At 44.0% G+C, this 18,981-nt stretch overlaps 1 protein-coding gene across 1 annotated transcript; it reads right to left on the reverse strand.

Moving 5' to 3' along the window:
- Positions 1-16,284: 16,284 nt before the first annotated feature.
- On the reverse strand, positions 16,285-18,770 carry LOC126994891 (dentin sialophosphoprotein-like). The gene is made up of 2 exons (XM_050854158.1): positions 18,172-18,770; positions 16,285-17,342 (listed from the first exon to the last, which is right to left on the reverse strand). The coding sequence occupies exon 1, from the start codon at positions 18,760-18,762 to the stop codon at positions 18,217-18,219; it is 546 nt and encodes a 181-aa protein (XP_050710115.1). The 5' UTR covers positions 18,763-18,770; the 3' UTR covers positions 16,285-17,342; positions 18,172-18,216.
- Positions 18,771-18,981: the final 211 nt, after the last annotated feature.

The raw sequence follows: 18,981 nt of genomic DNA on the forward strand, positions 1-18,981 counted from the left end.
CCTAGACTCTATCCGATCCCCCTTCATCCCAAACCCTTCTTTCAACGGGAAGTCGAACAACTCAGCGAAGGGATCATCAAGCCTTCCACGTCACCGCATTGCTCCCCAGTCGTCATGGTCAAAAAGACTGCTGGCAACTACCGCCTTGCCGTCGACTACCGGGTACTAAACTCCATTACAGTTTTCGATGCGGAGCCAATAACTACCATAACGGAAGTCCTTCATAAAGTCTACGGAGCAGGTATTTCTCAGAATTAGACCTAACCAAAGCTTATTACCAGGTAACACTTACTGACCGAGCTATGTGTCTTACAGCCTTTCCGACACACCTGGGGTTGATGGAGTTCTGCCGCCTCCCATTTGGACTTGTTACAGCTTGTGCCACTTACATCAGATTGATGCGACTCGTCCTTGCTGGTCTGGAAGGAGTAACTTTCTACTTTGATAATATATTCATTTTTGGCTCAACTTGGGGAAAACATCTCGATGCTCTCAACTCCGTCCTCATCCGTCTCAGACAGCATGGTCTTACCGCCCGTCCCTCGAAGTGCCGGTTTGGATTCGAATCAATTGAGTACCTCGGATTCATCGTGGACGGCAACACCCTGCGCCCTCAGGAAAACAAGGTATCGGCCATCTCTTCAATACCACCTCCTTCTAATAAGAAGCTGCTTCGATCCTTTAGGCATGATATCCTTCTATAGAATGTTCATCCCGGATGCAGCCTCATACACCAGCAGCCTGTCGGATCTTCTGCGCAAGGGCGTCCCCGAACCACTTGTATGGACCGAGGAACTACAAGTATGTTTCGAACGTCTGAAGACTGCTCTACACTCCGATCCAGTACTGAGGTTGCCGGACCAGACTCGCCCTTTTGTGCTACGGACGGATGCTTCAAACCAGGCTTTGGGAGCTGTCTTGCTGCAGTTCCACCAAGACTACCCTGGGACTCAGCCGAGTTAACACCTTTACCGGCCTCCCATTCTGCTCACCGCCGAGCGGGGTTGTGGCTGACACGAGCCCTGCCAGTCTGCTGCCCCCGTTATTGCTCTCCTCCTCATCGGACGTTGTGGCTTCATCTCGCTGCCTTATCTCCATCCTACTTGTGGCCCCTGGGCCCTTCCAAATCAGACATACATACCACGTCTCGCCGCCGCGTTAACACCCTGCCAGTGGACCATGGCTCTCTCAAACCGTGACTCTGTTGATGCTGGGCGACGCTACCCCGGGAATACTATACTTCTCCCGTGTGTGTGGGTGTTGAGGAGGCAATTAAATGTAAAAGCCACTCTAGTGTTTATCTCGCCACGCACCCAGGGAAGCTGAGGGATACTGGGCCTAACGAGGGACTTGATCTGGCGTCACCTCCACCTAAATCCGACTGTACCCTGTCTCTCTCAAGTGGTGAGAGAGAGAGAGAGAGAGAGAGAGAGAGAGAGAGAGAGAGAGAGAGAGAGAGAGAGAGAGAGAGAGAGAGAGAGAGAGAGAGAGAGAGAATTCAGATGTTGTCTCCTGAAGCAGGCTGGGTAAGGAGGCTCCTCCTGCTCCTCCTCCTCCTCCTCCTCCTCCTCCTCTTCCTCCTCCTCCTCCTCCTCCTCCTCCTCCAGTATTGGCCCAATAGCAACTGTAAATGGCGAATCCACAAATGATGATAAAGAAATCGCTAACATATTGAATTATTTTTTTGCCTCGGTTTTTCCAAAAGAAATCTTATCCGATAGGCAACCGAAAGGCCCTAGATATATTGATGACATATCCTTGAGTAGTATTAGCGACATTGTAGAAAGTGATATAGTACAAATTATCGATAATATTAAAGTAAACAAAACGCCGGGCCCAGATAAAATATCCCCGCGTATTCTTAAAGAGGCAAGACATCAGATCAGCAAGCCCCTCTTGAACATATTCTCAAAGTCGCTAAACACAGGAAAAGTACCACTAGAATGGAAACTCGCTAACGTAACTCCTATCTTTAAAAGAAAAGGCGACAAGTCACAACCAGGTAATTATCGACCGATCAGTCTAACGCCAATCGTGTGCAAAATTTTGGAGACGATCATTCGTGGAAAAATGGTAAAGTTTTTTTTTTTTAAGATAACAGACTAATTAAGAATTCGCAACATAGTTTTCGAAACAGGCGTTCCTGTTTGACTAACCTTCTCGATTTCTTCAACTACATTTTTAATGTATACGATGAAAGTCAATCAGTAGACATTATATATTTGGACTTTCAGAAAGCATTTGACAAAGTCCCTCACAACCGCCTACTTAGTAAATTGGAAGCTCACGGTTTAACTGGTAATATTCGTAAGTGGCTCAAAGACTGGCTTACCGACCGTAAACAGAGAGTTGTTATGAATGGTATATCATCTAACTGGCGAGATGTCAAAAGCGGTGTTCCACAGGGGTCGGTGTTGGGACCTGTTCTGTTTTTAGTGTACGTATACGACATTGACGAGGGGCTATCGTGTAAAATTTCGAAATTTGTCGACGACACAAAAATAGCCAGCAGAGTCACTACGACAACGGATAAAGAACACTTCCAAGCTGATCTCGAACTTAAGCAGTTAGGCACGAACATGGCAAATGAATTTCAATATTGAAAAGTGCAAGGTTATGCATATCGGAATCAACAGCGATCGTATTCATTATCAAATTAATGGAGTGCGACTTTCTGAAGCCAGCAAAGAAAAAGATCTTGGAGTAATAATTTCCAGCGATCTTAAACCGAGTCAACATTGTACAGAAGTAGTAAACACTGCCAACAAACTGATCGGATTTGTTGGTCGTACATTTGAACACAAATCAGAAAAAGTAATATTGACTCTGTACAATTCGTTAGTTCGCCCACATCTTGAGTACTGCGTTCAGTTTTGGTCTCCCTATTACAGAAAAGATATAGACAAACTCGAGAGGGTGCAGCGTCGAGCTACTAAAATGATCCCTAGACTGCGAAATAAACCGTACGAGGACAGATTTAAGGAACTTAACTTATTCAGCTTATCAAAGCGCAGGCAAAGAGGTGATCTTAAAGAAGTGTTTAAAATTTTCAAGCGATTCGACAACGTTAATGTTCATGATTACTTTACAGCAGCCCTGTGCAACCTGCGGCCCGGGGGCCGCATGCGGCCCTTAAGACCTTCCAGTGCGGCCCGATCCATCAAAACTGAATATCGTAAAGTGCGGCCCGACTCTTCGAAGTTCGAAACTAGGTATCGTACAGTGATAAAGGATTTTGTATTTTCTGTATAATTTTGTATTATATATCACATTCACATATCCTGTGTTAAGGCTTCTTATACCGCACAATGTTTTTCATATGTTCAAAATAAAAGACTAATTTTGCTGTTGTTTTTTACTATAGTGTCATTCTAAACACCCCAATGTGCGGCCCTCCATTACATACGATTCTTGAATAGTGGCCCTTCAAGTGAAAAGGTTGCACCCCCCTGCTTTACAGTCTCTCAATCAAGTGTAACAGAAAACAATGGATAGAAAATAACGAGGAAACGTTTCAACTCAAATGAATCAAAACACTTCTTCAACCGCGTCATCAATGCATGGGATGGTCTGCCTCAAAACGTCGTCGAAAGCGAGACTATTTGCACGTTCAAAAACCGACAAGACAAATATTTAGAAGGTAACCCGAACATCCGCTATTTTGCTCCGGTCTAGCAGAAAGTAGTGTTAGCTGTTGTCGTGTATGATCTTCTCTCCATGTAAAATTCCGTTGTAGTTTTTTTACTACATGGTATTCTTCCTCATCGTGCCAGCCTCGGCTGGAGGGACTGGTGGGAGGGGAGGAGCCCTCGCCTTTGCTGTCCTGTGTCTCTGACTCGTAGATTAGGGTAGATGGTAGCAACAACAAACAGCCTAGTTAGGACCAAGAGGTCTGTTGCTGTTTGCTTTTCCTTTGTGTTCATTTGTACTCCATCGTACTGTCAATCCAGTGACGGGCACGTTAATCATTTGTCTTCAAACACACACACACACACACACACACACACACACACACACACACGGCCCGGTAGCCTGCACGGCACGGTAGCTCAGTGGGTAGAGCGAGTGCCTCTGGATCAGAAGGACTGGGGTTCGATTCTGACCGGTGAAGATAAGTTGGGTTTATCTTCTTTCACGTGTAGCAACTGTTCACCTAGCAGTGAGTAGGTACGCGACGTCAGGCGAGGAGTTGTGACCTCGTTGTCGCGGTGTGTTGTGTGTGAGTAGTCTCAGCCCTACCCAAAGATCGGTACTATAAGCTCTGTACTCTTCCGTAGGGGAACGGCTGGCTGTCTCGAGAGAGACCCCCAGCAGACCAAGAGGTGAATTACACACACACACACGGCTGGCTGTCTGAGAGAGACCCCAGCAGACCAAGAGGGAATTACACACACACACACACACACACACACACCCACACACACGGCGGGCTGTCTCGAGAGAGACTCGCAGCAGACCAAGAGGTGAATGACATACACATAAACACAGTCCTTTTGGGAAGATCTTGTGTGTGTGTGTGTGTGTGTGTGTGTGTGTGTGTGTGTGTGTGTGTGTGTGTGTGTGTGTGTGTCTATGTGTGTGTGTGTGTGTGTGTGTGTGTGTGTGTTATAATAATAATAATTTACGGTATAATGATGACAGATACGTGCAGCCAATAGCTGAAGATACACACAAAAAAAAAGTAAAGATGCATAAACTTAAAAGGAGAATAAAAGCAAAATGGTGACTAAGATAGGTTCGATGTGAATAAAAGGCAAATGAATGAAAGGGGTTGATGAAAACGACAAATGAAATGAAATGAATACAAATAATGGTACAAATATATGGTTAGAGTAGGTAGGAAGACACATACCGAACGGGCGTGAGCTACTCCCGGTGAGGATATATGGGAAGCGAGGAGGTGCTGAAGCCCTTCAAAGACCCTTCCCATGTCATCACTAACAGTATCCCTTCTGTCTCAACAACACCAGAGAGCAGTTCAGCATGATCTCTAAAGACAGGTCCTCTCACTTACTACACAACACTACAGCCACACAACACACACCTTTTCCCAAAATTCAATTCAAAATGGCGATGAACAACAGAACCTCAGAGTCCCCGCCTTGGGGGTGGGGGGGACCATAAATTCCCCCGGGGAGGATTCCCCTTCTCGCTGCCGACTTGAGAGGTGTCCTGATAACTCCTCGAACCTCCTCCTTATCATTTTCTGCAACATTCGCGGTCTTCGTTCTAATTTTCATTCTGTGGAACACCATCTCTCCTCCTCTAAACCTCACCTTCTCTTCCTCACCGAAACACAGGTTTCTGAGGCTACTGACAGCAACCTCTACTCTGTTCCCTCCTACTATCTCTATCCTAAATTTCAATCCAAAGCTGGATGTTGCGCTTACGTGCGCAACGACATCACTTGTTCTCTTGCCCACAACCTTGACTCTTCTGAATTTTCCACCATCTGGCTAAGACTTCATTGTCATTCTATTACTAAATACATCTGTGCTGTTTATCTCTCACCTAACTCTACTAACTATGTAAAATTCTTTGACTATTTGAACTCTAAACTGGGAGCACATCTTGACTCACTCTCCCTTCGCTGAAATCTCCATCCTAGGAGATTTGAATGTTCACCACCAGCTTTGGCTTTCATCCTCTTTCACTGACCAGCCTGGTGAACAAGCCTACAACTTTGCTCTCCTCAACAATCTAGAGCAGTTGGTTCAGCACCCTACACGTATTCCCGACCGTCTTGGAGACAGGCCCAACATTCTAGACCTCTTCCTTACCTCTAATCCTTCTGCTTAGTCTGTCAAACTGTTCTCTCCGTTGGGCTCCTCCGATCATAACCTTATTTCTGTATCCTGTCCTATCGCTCCTGTACATCCTCTGGACCCACCGAAGAGGCGATGCTTCTGGCATTTTGCTTCAGCTCGGTGGGACGACCTGAGGATGTACTTTTCCGATTTCCCGTGGAATGATTATTGCTTCCAGGATAGAGACCCCTCTGTGTGTGCCCAGCGCTTCATGGAGGTGATTGTCTCTGGAATGAGGCATACATTCCACGTTCTTTCTCTACTCCTCATGCTAAAAGCCTTGGTTTAATCACGCTTGTTCTCGTGCTATTAAAGATAGAGAGGCAGCTTACAAAAGGTTCCTGAGCCTTTGAACACCCGCTAACTTTGACCTTTACATTTCAGCCCGGAATCGTGCCAAATCTATTCTCCGATTTACCAAAACTTATTTTATCAATAGAAAATGTCAACACCTTGCTTCTTCTAATTCTTTCCGTGACTTCTGGCATCTAGCCAAAAATATCTCCTCCAATTTCACTTCTTCCTCTTTCCCTCCTCTCCTTAACCCTGACGGCAGCACTGCCGTCTCATCTGTCTCTAAAGCTGAACTCTTCGCTCAAACTTTCTGTAAGAACTCCACCCTGGACGATTCTGGGCATATTCCTCCTACTCATCCCCCCTCTGACTTTTTTATGCCTGTTATTAAGATTCTTCAAATTATGTTTTCTATGCCCTCTCTGGCCTCAACTCTCAGAAGGCTTATGAACCTGATGGAGTGCCTCCTATTGTCCTTAAAAACTGTGTTTCCGTGCTGACACCCTGCTTGGTCAAACTCTTTCGTCTCTGCCTATCAACATCAACTTTTCCTTCCTGCTGGAAATATGCCTTTGTACAGCCTGTGCCTAAGAAGGGTGACCGTTCCGATCCCTCAAACTACCGTCCTATAGCTTTACTTGCATGTTCATCTAAAGCTTTTGAATCAATCTCAACCAGAAGATTCAAAAGCACCTTCCACTTCTAACCTTCTATCTGATCGCCAGTATGGGTTCCGCAAGGGCGTTCTACTGGCGATCTTCTCGCTCTCTTAACTGACTCTTGGTCATCCTCTCTTAGCCGTTTCGGTGAAACTTTCTCTGTTGCGCTAGATATATCGAAAGCCTTCGATAGAGTCTGGCACCAGTCTTTGCCTTCTAAACTGCCCTCTTTCGGATTCTATCCCTCTCTCTGTTCCTTTATCTCCAGTTTCCTTTCCAGCTTTTCTATCTCTGCGGTGGTAGACGGTCACTGTTCTTCCCCTAAACCTATCAACAGTGGTGTTCCACAGGGCTCTGTCCTATCGCCCACTCCCTACCTGTTTTTCATCAATGATCTTCTTTCCATAACAAACTGTCCTATCCACTCATACGCCGACGACTACACTCTGCATTATTCAACTTCTTTCAATAGAAGGCCATCACAAAAGGAAGTACACGACTCCAGACTGAAGGCTGCAGAACGCTTAACCTCAGACCTTGCTATCATTTCCGATTGGGGCAGAAGGAACCTTGTGTCCTTCAATGCCTCAAAAACTCGATTTCTCCACCCATCAACTCGACACAATTTTCCAAACACCTATCCTCTATTCTTCGACAACACTCAGCTGTCACCATCTTCAACACTAAACATCCTCGGTCTCAACTGGAAACTTCATATCTCCTCTCTCGCTAAATCAGCTTCCTCGAGGTTGGGCGTTCTGTATCGTCTCCGCCAGTTCTTCTCCCCCGCGCAGTTGCTATACATATACAGGGGCCTTGTCTGCCCTCGTATGGAGTATGCATCTCACGTGTGGGGAGGCTCCACTCACACAGCTCTTTTGGACAGAGTGGAGTCTAAGGCTCTTCGTCTCATCAGCTCCTCCTCCTACTGATAGTCTTCTACCTCTTAAATTCCGTCGCGATGTTGCCTCTCTTTCTATCTTCTATCGATATTTCCACGTTGACTGCTCTTCTGAACTTGCTAACTGCATGCCTCCCCCCCTCCCGCGGCCCCGCTGCACACGACTTTCTACTCATGCTCATCCCTATACTGTCCAAACCCCTTATGCAAGAGTTACCCAACATCTTCACTCTTTCATCCCTCACGCTGGTAAACTCTGGAACAATCTTCCTTCATCTGTATTTCCTCCTGCCTACGACTTGAACTCTTTCAAGAGAAGGGTATCAGGATACCTCTCCTGAAATTGACCTCTCTTCGGCCACCTCTTTGGATTCTTTTTAGGAGCAGCAAGTAGCGGGCTTTTTAATCATTGTTTCCTTTTTGTGCCCTTGAGCTGTCTCCTTTGTTGTAAAAAAAAAAAAGATGAATGAAGTGATGAGAATTTGGCAATGTTGACTAGAAAATAGGTGAATATGAATAAAAGAAAATGAATGTGATGAGTTAATGAAATACAACAGGCGTGAAATAAATTTGAATAGAAATAACAGAAAATTAGAGTACTTCATGATAAAACATAAAAGTCAGGTTATTATCCTTGCTAGTTATTTAAAAGCTAACTACTGTCGGTATGGTGCTGTTCTTGTACCGGTCAGCTCAGGTTCTGATGGGGACCAGCTTCTTGGGCGGCGTACTGTTCGACGGGGCCTGGGCTTCGGGAGGAGCAGGTGTCTGTGGTGGGTTGTGAAGTAGTTGGTGCCGAACCTCTGAAGCTGAAGCGTCAGGAGGTTTGGAATGGCGAGAAGGTTCAGTTGGGTGATGGCTTCATTGTAAATTGTGTAGTTCGACCCCATGATGCTTACAATTGCCCTCTTCTGTACTTTTTCCCGTTTCTTTGTTTGTGTGTTGTTGAGGGATGACGACCAGAGTGGAGAGGCGTAGCACAGCCTTGGCAGGATGAATGTGGTGTAGACATGTGTCAGGTCGGAGGTAGTGACGCCAAATTTCTTGAGAGTGCGGAGCATGTGCAGTCTGTATGAGGTGGCGGAGATCGTAGTGTTGGTGTGAGGGTCCCAGCTGAGCTTGTCGTCGAGGAGGATGCCAAGTAGTTTAGTGGTGTGCACAGCTTCCAGGATGTGATCACCGAGCTTGAGTGTTGGGGGTGGAGTAGGTGTAATGGCCAGGTCGAAGTGCATGACTATTGTTTTCTTCCTGTTAATGGTGACGGAATAGTCTTGGGCCCAGGCCTGCAGGGTGTTGAGATCATTTTGAAGGGAGGTGTAGTATGGTGAAGTGTTGTTAATTGCTGCAGCTATTGTGGAATCGTGTGTGTGTGTGTGTGTGTGTGTGTGTGTGTGTGTGTGTGTGTGTGTAGGACAATAATAACAGTAATGTGAAAGGAATAGATAAATATATAAATCGATGCAGAGATAGGAAGAAAGATAGATGCATAAATAGATATAGACATATAGATCGATAGATTGGCTATGAATAAGTGGATAGGTGAGTTGGAATGTTTTTTATATAGATGGATAAATAAACGACTAACAGACACGCAAATACAGACAGAAAGACAGATAGATTGACTAACAAAGACACAGACAGACAGACTGACAGACAGACACAGATGCTGAGTCAGAGAAAACAACATTTGAAATAATCTTAATCGAATTCGTAATCGTATAATGGGACGGATGGAGGGAGGAAGGAGAAGCCCGCAGTGGTCCGGTATTGGCGGAGATTTTTAACGAAAGTTTGTGTAAATTTTCTTTTTTATGGAAGCTTGCATTAAGTCGTTCGTGAAGCGAGGTAGACTGAACAAAATAACATGTTTTCTACTCTGACGGAACGAGTAAGACGAGAGTTAGGAAACCAAAGTTGTGTTTTTAGTATCTACTCGGTGCAACAAATTAAGGCAAACGCTCAAGGTGCAAACTATTATAAAAATATGAAGTGCCACGATTTGTGTAATACTTCAACGCAACAAAATTAATGAAAAGTGCAGGAAGTTTTTAGCTCATCCCGCCATATTAAGAAAAAATGAAAATGACAAGGGCTTTTTTATCACCCCGCGCAGGAAAATTATTGAATATTAAAAAAAAAAGGCACGGTTTATTTCTGCCTTGAGGGAACCAATTAAAACAAGAAACAGAAATGTCAGTTTTTGTAGCGCCAGGATGTAAAAAGAAACAGTGAGTCGTGAAAACATAAATACAAACCGATTCAAGGCAAAGGAAGAAAAGATGTGGACCTCAGGTGTTGGGAGGCACAAGTAGTAACATCACTCCACCGGGCGAAGAAAAGATGTGGACCTCAGGTGTTGGGAGGCTCAAGTAGTAACATCACTCCACCGGGCGAAGAAAAGATGTGGACCTCAGGTGTTGGGAGGCTCAAGTAGTAACATCACTCCAGCGGGCGAAGAAAAGATGTGGACCTCAGGTGTTGGGAGGCTCAAGTAGTAACATCACTCCACCGGGCGAAGAAAAGATGTGGACCTCAGGTGTTGGGAGGCACAAGTAGTAACATCACTCCACCGGGCGAAGAAAAGACCTCAGGTGTTGGGAGGCTCAAGTAGTAACATCACTCCACCGGGCGAGAGTAGCTCAGATCGAGTCTTTACTCCTTATGTCTCCTCATACAAAAGATGGGTGATGGAGACATGGTTCGGTTCAAGGCCTGGGTATCAGGTGATGGAATGCTCAAGTGGCAACATCACCTAACCGGCCTGGAGAAAATATCATTAAACCTTTACTTTCTATCCCTCTTACTCAGAAAAAAAGGTTATAGAGATTTGGTGCGATTCAAGCCAGATATATAAAAAAAAACGTACATTTCAAGTGATGGAAAACTCAGGAAACATCAGTGAACCAGCCAAGGGTAACTATGATTGAACCTTTACGCTTTTCTTCCTCTTCGTCAAAAAAGTAAGGGAGAGACTTGGTTCGACTCTATCTAGGAATATAAAGGTCATGGTTCTCAGGTGATGGAAGACTCAGGAAACATCACTGAACCGGCTAACTGCAGCTAGGATTGAACCTCTACTTTCAGCTTCCTTCTTAATGGAAAAATATATGAATCGTAGAGTTACGGCTCGATTCAAGCCATAGATATATAGAGCTTCGTTCTCAGGCGATGGGAGGCTCAAGTTACATCACAACTGGTGAAGAGGATCTAACCTTAAACTCGACATTAATATCATATGAATACAATGCAGCTCACTTCTCTCGATCTTGCTTTCGCCCTCAGGCATTAGGGAAACAAGACCAGAGAACGCCTCCACATTGAACCGAAAGAGAAATTATGAAGATAAGTAGTCGATTGGTTACAAATTATGAAAAAAACGGAAGCAAGGAAACAAAACAAAAAACACAATGAAAAATCGGAAAAGGGTTGGAAACAATATGACAACAGATGAACGACATACAGGAAAAGGAGAGAAAAGGGGAATTCAAAACAGGAAGATGATGTAAAAATCGTCATTTCCGCGAGGCCTCAATACACGGACGAGCAGCAGGACAGTTCCGCCTCGCGCCGCCCCTCGGAGCAGCGGTGTGGCTAATGCAAGAAGCAGTTTCGCGCGCTGGCCCCCCGAGACCACGCCGGAGGGATGGGACGGAGTACAGAAGCAGGGCGTGGTCAGGGAGGGAGCCCGGGAGGAACGGTTAACAGAGTAAGCTGAAAGGTTACACGCTGAGACCAGCAGAGTGTCTCACAGGTGTCAAGGCTCCGGGGGGATTAAGGTCGATGGCTACTAAAGGCTCGCGGTCACCGTCAGTATTTTATCGATTTGGTGGAAAAAATTGGCTGGGCGCTGGTAATCACTAGGCTCTCCTAATAGTACTGTTTTGGGGAGTTTGTAAGGTCTGCTACGCTGTGTTACTCGAATAAATGAAGGTTTGGTTAATACTAGATATTAAGAGTCCAATCGCTTGTTGTTTTATCGTAGGTGAAAGGAAGTGCTAATCGCTAAAATCTATCAATCCTACTTTTCGGAGTTTAGGTTTGCTACGTTCTATAAGCGCTTTGGTCGACTAGGCGATAGTTTGATTTATTATGGAAGTTAATTAAGAGTTCAACAGTCTTTTATCGGCGGTAACAAGAGAAGCCGCTAGTAAATCTAGTAATATTGCTACTTATCGGAATCTAGGCTGCTTTTTGCACTTCATAAGCACTTAGTCGAATAGGCGATGATTTAGTTCAGCCCACAAGTTAGGAGTCTCATAGTTTTTAGGCCAAACCGGAGTCCGATGCGAGTAAGCCGCACAAACATACCTAATCATTGAGGCTGCGAGGCTAGGCGTTGAGGCCACTCTGTCCCCGGAGTGGCTTGGGTCCCGGAGGACTGGTCAGGGGTGCTGACGAGCGATGGCTGGCAGAGGTGGACACAGACTTTAGTTCATCAGGTCAAAGGTCACTTACTCAGTCCAACATAGCGGGTAAAGAATAAGGATGCTAAAACAATTATGGCAGAGTGAGTAGTGAGTCGCCGCGCGGGTCGGAGGTGCTGCGCCTTGCTCGCGAAAACGCTGAATCGACATGGCTGGCCCAAGATCTACAGTACCAGGTCTCCTCACTTCCGACGTATTTTCGCAGATGCTGGCGCACTGACGTCACGAGGCTGTTCGAGGGTAGGTTCAACGGGGCCGATGGGGTCAGTCGCTCTTCCAACCTCCGTGCAGTAACAGCTAGCTGGCAGTCGCTCTCAGTTTCTCACTTCTGTCGAGGGGTATCTATCCACAGTGTTTTTCATAAGCGTGTCACAGACTTACGCTACTACATTATGACAATATGGCTTACTGTGCGGTTAACGGATGTTATTCAAACCAAAGAGAAAATAATCCGAATGTGATTTGTCATCGTTTCCCTGAAAATGAGAAGCTGAGAGAGAGAGAGAGAGAGAGAGAGAGAGAGAGAGAGAGAGAGAGAGAGAGAGAGAGAGAGAGAGAGAGAGAGAGAGAGATTAAATTATGTACACACACACACACACACACACACACACACACACACACACACACACACACACACACACACACACACATGTAAGCTAGTAATAAGAATGGAGTAGAGGGTATCTACTCATAGCTACTGACAAGGCACATTATAAGAATCACATATATAAAAAAAAATATGACGTAGGGAGATATACAAAATATTATAGCTGTTATGCGTACATTTGAGTTTGTGAGTAAACACACACCACACACACAATACTACTACTAATAATAATAATGACAGCATCAACATCTGGGGGCAAATATGGGGTATTCTTGAGAGAGAGAGAGAGAGAGAGAGAGAGAGAGAGAGAGAGAGAGAGAGAGAGAGAGAGAGAGAGAGAGAGAGAGAGAGAGAGAGAGAGAGAGAACGGCAGCGCCATGAGAGAGAACGGGGAAAATAGAATAGTTTCCCGTCTTCCTCACTGTCTCACAGCCAGCTGACGTCACAGGCTGCGCAGTGGAGGTAAAGTGAGGAGACCTGATACTATAGATCTTGGGCTGGCCGAGCCAAGAACTCGGTGGAGTTCTGTTACGTTTGTGCGGATCCCACAGGCGATAAGTGGATAGGGTGCTGTCTGTGCCCTAAGTGGTGTCATGTGAAGTGTGCTCATCTGTCTGGAATTAAGTCGGAAAATATATATAAAGTAAATTGGATTTGCAACCCATGCCTTCATAAAGCATCTCTGGCTACCAAAATTGTGGAAAAAATGGAAGAATTCAAGCTGGAATTATCTAAGGAAATATCAGAAGTGAAACAAGAAGTTGAGTCACAAGCGGTCAGTGTGAAGGAGGAGCTGGGGGAGGTGGCGCAGGATGTGGCGGACGTTTTGCAGCGGGCTGAACATGTGGAGTCAGCAGATGCAACTTGGGCTGAGGTCACCAAACGTAAGAGGAAAGTTAAGAAGAATTTACTTGTTGTCAAGGCCTCGGAACAAGATAAAAAGGCTACAGAGTTGAAAAGTGAAGTTTCTGAAGCATTACTTGGCATTCAGATTACCGATTCAAGATTTACGATTGGAGGTAATATTATAATGAACTTTGATGATGAGGATATGAGGAATGAGGCAGCCCAAAAATTGCAATCTGTGGAGAAAGTCAGGACTAAAAGTGTGGGAAAACTGAGGCCAAAGATCGTAATGTGCACAAGGAGGAGACTGGGGATAAGATAATTGAGACACTGCTTAAAAGAAATGAGTTCCTACACTCGATTACACAAGTTGAGGAGAAAATTGAGAACATTTTTAGTAAGCCTGCTGCCGGTGGCACAGCACATTATATCCTGAAATGTGATCCAATGGTTAGAGAGCTAATCTACAAGCACCACGATAGATCGTGTGCCAAGCGAGGACCTTCTCAGGCGTTTTAGAGAATTATTAGGCAGGATACGTGACGCTGGTGGGTCGCCAGTAGTGTGTGGCAGTTCAGTGAGTTGCGCTATATGTTAAAGACTCACTTAAATGTTTAGTTAACAATTCAGTCAATGGTAAAAGATCTGACTGGGGATGTGTTACGAGTGGTCCCACAAGGCTCGGTATTAGGTCCACTTTTGTTTATTATTTATATCAATGACTTAGATACAGGAATTAGTAGTGATGTTAGTAAGTTTGCAGATGATACCAAGATCGGTAGAGTAATTGAGTCAGATCAGGACGCTAGTATTCTCCAGGGTGAACTCAACAGATTGTATGACTGGGCGGATAAATGGCAGATGGAGTTCAATGTAGGGAAGTGCAGTATTCTGAGTGTAGGTAGGAAAGACCCCTCACATAACTATTGCTTAAATAACACTCTCATAAGCAGGTCTGGGTGCGAGAGGGATTTAGGGGTCTTAGTGAGCTTTGATCTCCGTCCAAGGGCACAATGCATTCAAGCTAGAAATCGAGCTAATAGGGTACTGGGATTTATTTCAAGGAGCGTAAGCAACAGAAGCCCCGAAGTCTTCCTCAAACTATATTTAGCATTAGTTAGACCTCATCTTGACTATGCGGCTCAGTTCTGGTCACCTTACTATGGAATGGATATCAAAATGTTAGAATCGGTGCTGAGGAGGATGACTAAGATGATTCAGGGGTTGAGAAACTTGCCATACGAGGAAAGACTCAAACAGTTAAACTTGCATTCTCTAGAAAGGCGAAGGGTGCGTGGAGACATGATCGAGGTTTATAAATGGATGAAGGGCTTTAATAAGGAGACATTCATAAGGTTTTGTTGGTAAGAGAACCGGGTAGGACACGAAGTAATGGGTTTAAACTGGATAAATTCAGATTCAACAGGGACACAGGCAAAAATTGGTTTACAAACAGGGTGGTGGATGAGTGGAATAGGCTTAGCAGTCATGTGGTGAGTGCCAATACAATTGTCACATTAAAAAATAGACTAGATAAATTCATGGACAGCGATATTCGGTGGGGGTAGATACACGGGAGCTTAGGGTCAAAGGAGCTGCCTCTACAGAATGGACATCAGCTTGCTAGAATCAGTTCAGAGGAGGATGACCAAGATGATTCAGGGGCTGAGGAACCTCCCATATCAAAATAGGCTGAAACTTCTAAACTTATACATTCACTAGAGAGACGAAGAGTGCGGGGAGATCTGATAGAAGTATTCAAATGGGTCAAGGGTTACAACAAAGGCGATATAAGTAAAGTACTGAGAATTAGCCAGCAGGATAGAACTCGCAGTAATGGATTTAAATTAGAAAAGTATAGATTTAGGAGAGATATAGGCAAGCATTGGTTTAGTAATAGGGTGGTGGGGGAATGGAATAGATTCAGCAATCACATAGTTAGTGCAGGGACGATAGCTTGTTTTAAGAGTAGACTGGATAGCTACATGGAAGAGGACGGCAGGTGGCAGTGAGGTGTGGGTGCAGTAAGGTGACGGGGTACTGGATGCGTGCCATCCCAGTGGGCAAAAACTCGGATAAATCTGATCAAATTCACGTGAATATGACACGTGAATATCACGAGAAAAACTGATCTAAAACGCAAAATGGAATTCACGTGTTTTTGACACGTGAAATTCACGAGAAATTTTCACGTGAGTTTTACGTGTCGTGAACACGAGTGTTTCACGTGACCAAAACACTTGAATTACTCGTGTAATTTCCAAGGTAATTTCTGTATTAATACGATAATTTCCTTGCTAATCGGCAATGCATGTCCTGTATTATTTAAAGATATAAATTCCAAGGTAGGATTTGTATATCTGGATTTTTAAAATCTTGTATTGAATAGAAATATATACATCCACGTACTGAAGGATATTTGTATGTATTCCTTATAAGTACTACAACGCATAATATAGTATGGCACTATACTATGATGGTAGTACAAGGAATACATACATGAATATCTTGAAGTGAATGTATATCTTTCTATACAAAGCACAGGATTTTAGGAATGCAAATACACACATCCTACAATGACATTTACATCTTTAAACAATATAGGGTATGCATTGCTGATTAACAAGAAAATAATCAACACAGAAAATTAACATAAAGCACTACAGCATTGCAGTATGTATTGCAATGAGACATAATATAATACTATGTAAATTTAATATCCATCAGGAGAAAGAAAAGCCACAATACAATATAATACTATGTAAATTTAATATCCATCAGGAGAAAGAAAAGCCACAATACAATACTGTACATCATCATTTTCACAATTTGCTGTTATTCATGGCAGGCCTGCAGTCAAGTCACAGCAATAGTGGGTGAAAGGAGGCAGGAAGGAGGCAGTAAAGTTACCATGACTTCGACTCCAGCTGAGTTCTTGGTAGCATTATAAAGCCAGTTTCATTATCAACAACCATTTTGTGGCAGTTATTTCAAAATAAAGGAGTCAGATTTCAGATTTTAGTTTTACCTCCTCAGCCCTAACTCAAGGACTGTTCTACACAGTATGCCTTGATATTACAGGTGTGGCTCTTAATTACTAATACAAATTTCTGTTCATGCTTTGAGAATACACATATCTTGTTGCTACATTTTTTTGCACACCGTACCTGGAATAAAAATGTGGGTATCAACAGTTTTCCTGAGTCTAACCAAACTGTTGGACAGATCATAGAACAGTTTTCACAGTAAGGACAGGTTTCAAATAGTGTAGTTCTACAAGAATTTATAGGCCAAAACCCTAAAAATGTCTGAAGTTACCTGATTTTATGGTATCCCCTGACCCAGCATCACTATTTGCCCACTACCCTACATGATTTAGTTTCCACTTTACTTCATTTTTGGGGCATTACACAATTGTGTTGCAATCATGTGTATTTCTGTTAAACTCACATCTCTGAATTTCTTCATAACAGTCTGTGATGACACTGCACAATCTTGTATTTTTAAAAGCTACTTTGCCCCGTTGTCCATACATGTTGTACTTACACATCAACTTCTTCGACATAATGCTGCACAATACCTTTGATATCATATCCTTCACTGAAATTCCACCTATGTGGACAAATTTTTCTGTCATTTCTTTGCAAAAAGAGGGTGTTCACAATTCATTTTCAAATGCCTCTGCATCCTCCATAGAGTCCAGCTGTTGAATTGATATATCATTGTCACTTGGTGTAGAGCCAGTAAGAGTATGCAAAGAGGTCCTCATATCCAGCAACAAATGAATGACTCGCCTCTGGAATTCTGGAAAAAATAGTGAGGAAAAGAAGTTTTAACATACACTTGGCATTTTAGAACAGGCAATATTTCAATCCTCCTCAGATATTGTTATCCAAATGTGGTGAATCTGAGTGAGTGAACCATATTAATTATGGTGTGGAAACTATTTAGAGCTACACTCTTACTTATTGAATCTTCCTACTTACACATACCCACACAAATCAACAATCCACTCTCCACCAAATATTTATATGAAGTAGTACCTATATTATACAGATTAATGCTAATAATTTATTAACTTAATATCATAACTCCTTTACAAATCACAACACAAATCCAATAATAATCTATTGATAATGATTTTTGCAGTAATTACATGGAAGCTGAACAATAATATTTAGACTTTCAGTATTGTAATACTTTCCAAAGCCCTGGCATGTTACATTGTTGCTACATCTCCATTAATTTTTATACTTTTGGACAGATTAAAAAAAAGTATTTACAGTATACATTGTGAAAATCATAGCATTGTAAATTACAATCAGGCATGATGCTGTAAGTACATGGTATAGGACACTTGTGTAATATTTGGAACCTGCAGGTAGATGATGAGTGGTGCCACTAAGTGAAAGACAGCAGGCCTTTGGTACACTCACTGTAATGTCAGGTTACCGAAAATTGTTATCACAATGAATGCAACCAGAAAGGATGTAAAACTGTTAGGACAACATAACTCAGTACATTTACAATATATTCATACAAGAAGAATTGGAACACCTAATGAAAAGCACTACACTGTTCAGTGTTTAAAACACTTGAGCACTACTCAGTGCACAAAAACTTTTCAACTTACTTGCCCAATCCATAGGAAATCCACTCTGACGGTTTTCTCCTTGGTTCAAGGGTTGAACATCATCAAGGTCTTCACTAGACAGATTCTGAATCCAATCGCTCCCTTGTCGGTCACTGCTGTCATGTCTGCTGCGTTGGTCACTGTTGTCATGTCTGTTGTGTCGGTCACGACTGTCATGTCTGTTGTGTCGGTCACGACTGTCATGCCTGCTGCGTCGGTCACTGTTGTCATGTTGGCCACGACTGTCATGCCTGCTGCGTCGGTCACTGTTGTCATGTCTGTTGTGTCGGTCACGACTGTCATGTCTGCTGCGTCGGTCACGACTGTCATGCCTGCTGCGTTGGTCACTGTTGTCATGTCTGTTGTGTCGGTCACGACTGTCATGTCTGCTGCGTCGGTCACGACTGTCATGTCTGCTGCGTTGGTCACTGTTGTCATGTCTGTTGTGTCGGTCACGACTGTCATGTCTGTTGTGTCGGTCACGACTGTCATGCCTGCTGCGTTGGTCACTGTTGTCATGTCTGTTGTGTCGGTCACGACTGTCATGTCTGCTGCGTTGGTCACTGTTGTCATGTCGGTCACGACTGTCATGTCTGTTGTGTCGGTCACGACCTGCTGCGTCGGTCACTGCTGTCATGCGTCGGTCACGACTGTCTTGTCTGTTGTGTCGGTCACGACTGTCATGCCTGCTGCGTCGGTCACTGCTGTCATGTCGGTCACGACTGTCATGTCTGTTGTGTCGGTCATGACTGTCATGCCTGCTGCGTCGGTCACTGCTGTCATGTCGGTCACGACTGTCATGTCTGTTGT

The sequence above is a fragment of the Eriocheir sinensis genome, unplaced genomic scaffold (assembly GCF_024679095.1).
Source record: "Eriocheir sinensis breed Jianghai 21 unplaced genomic scaffold, ASM2467909v1 Scaffold91, whole genome shotgun sequence".
NCBI lineage: Eukaryota > Metazoa > Arthropoda > Malacostraca > Decapoda > Varunidae > Eriocheir > Eriocheir sinensis.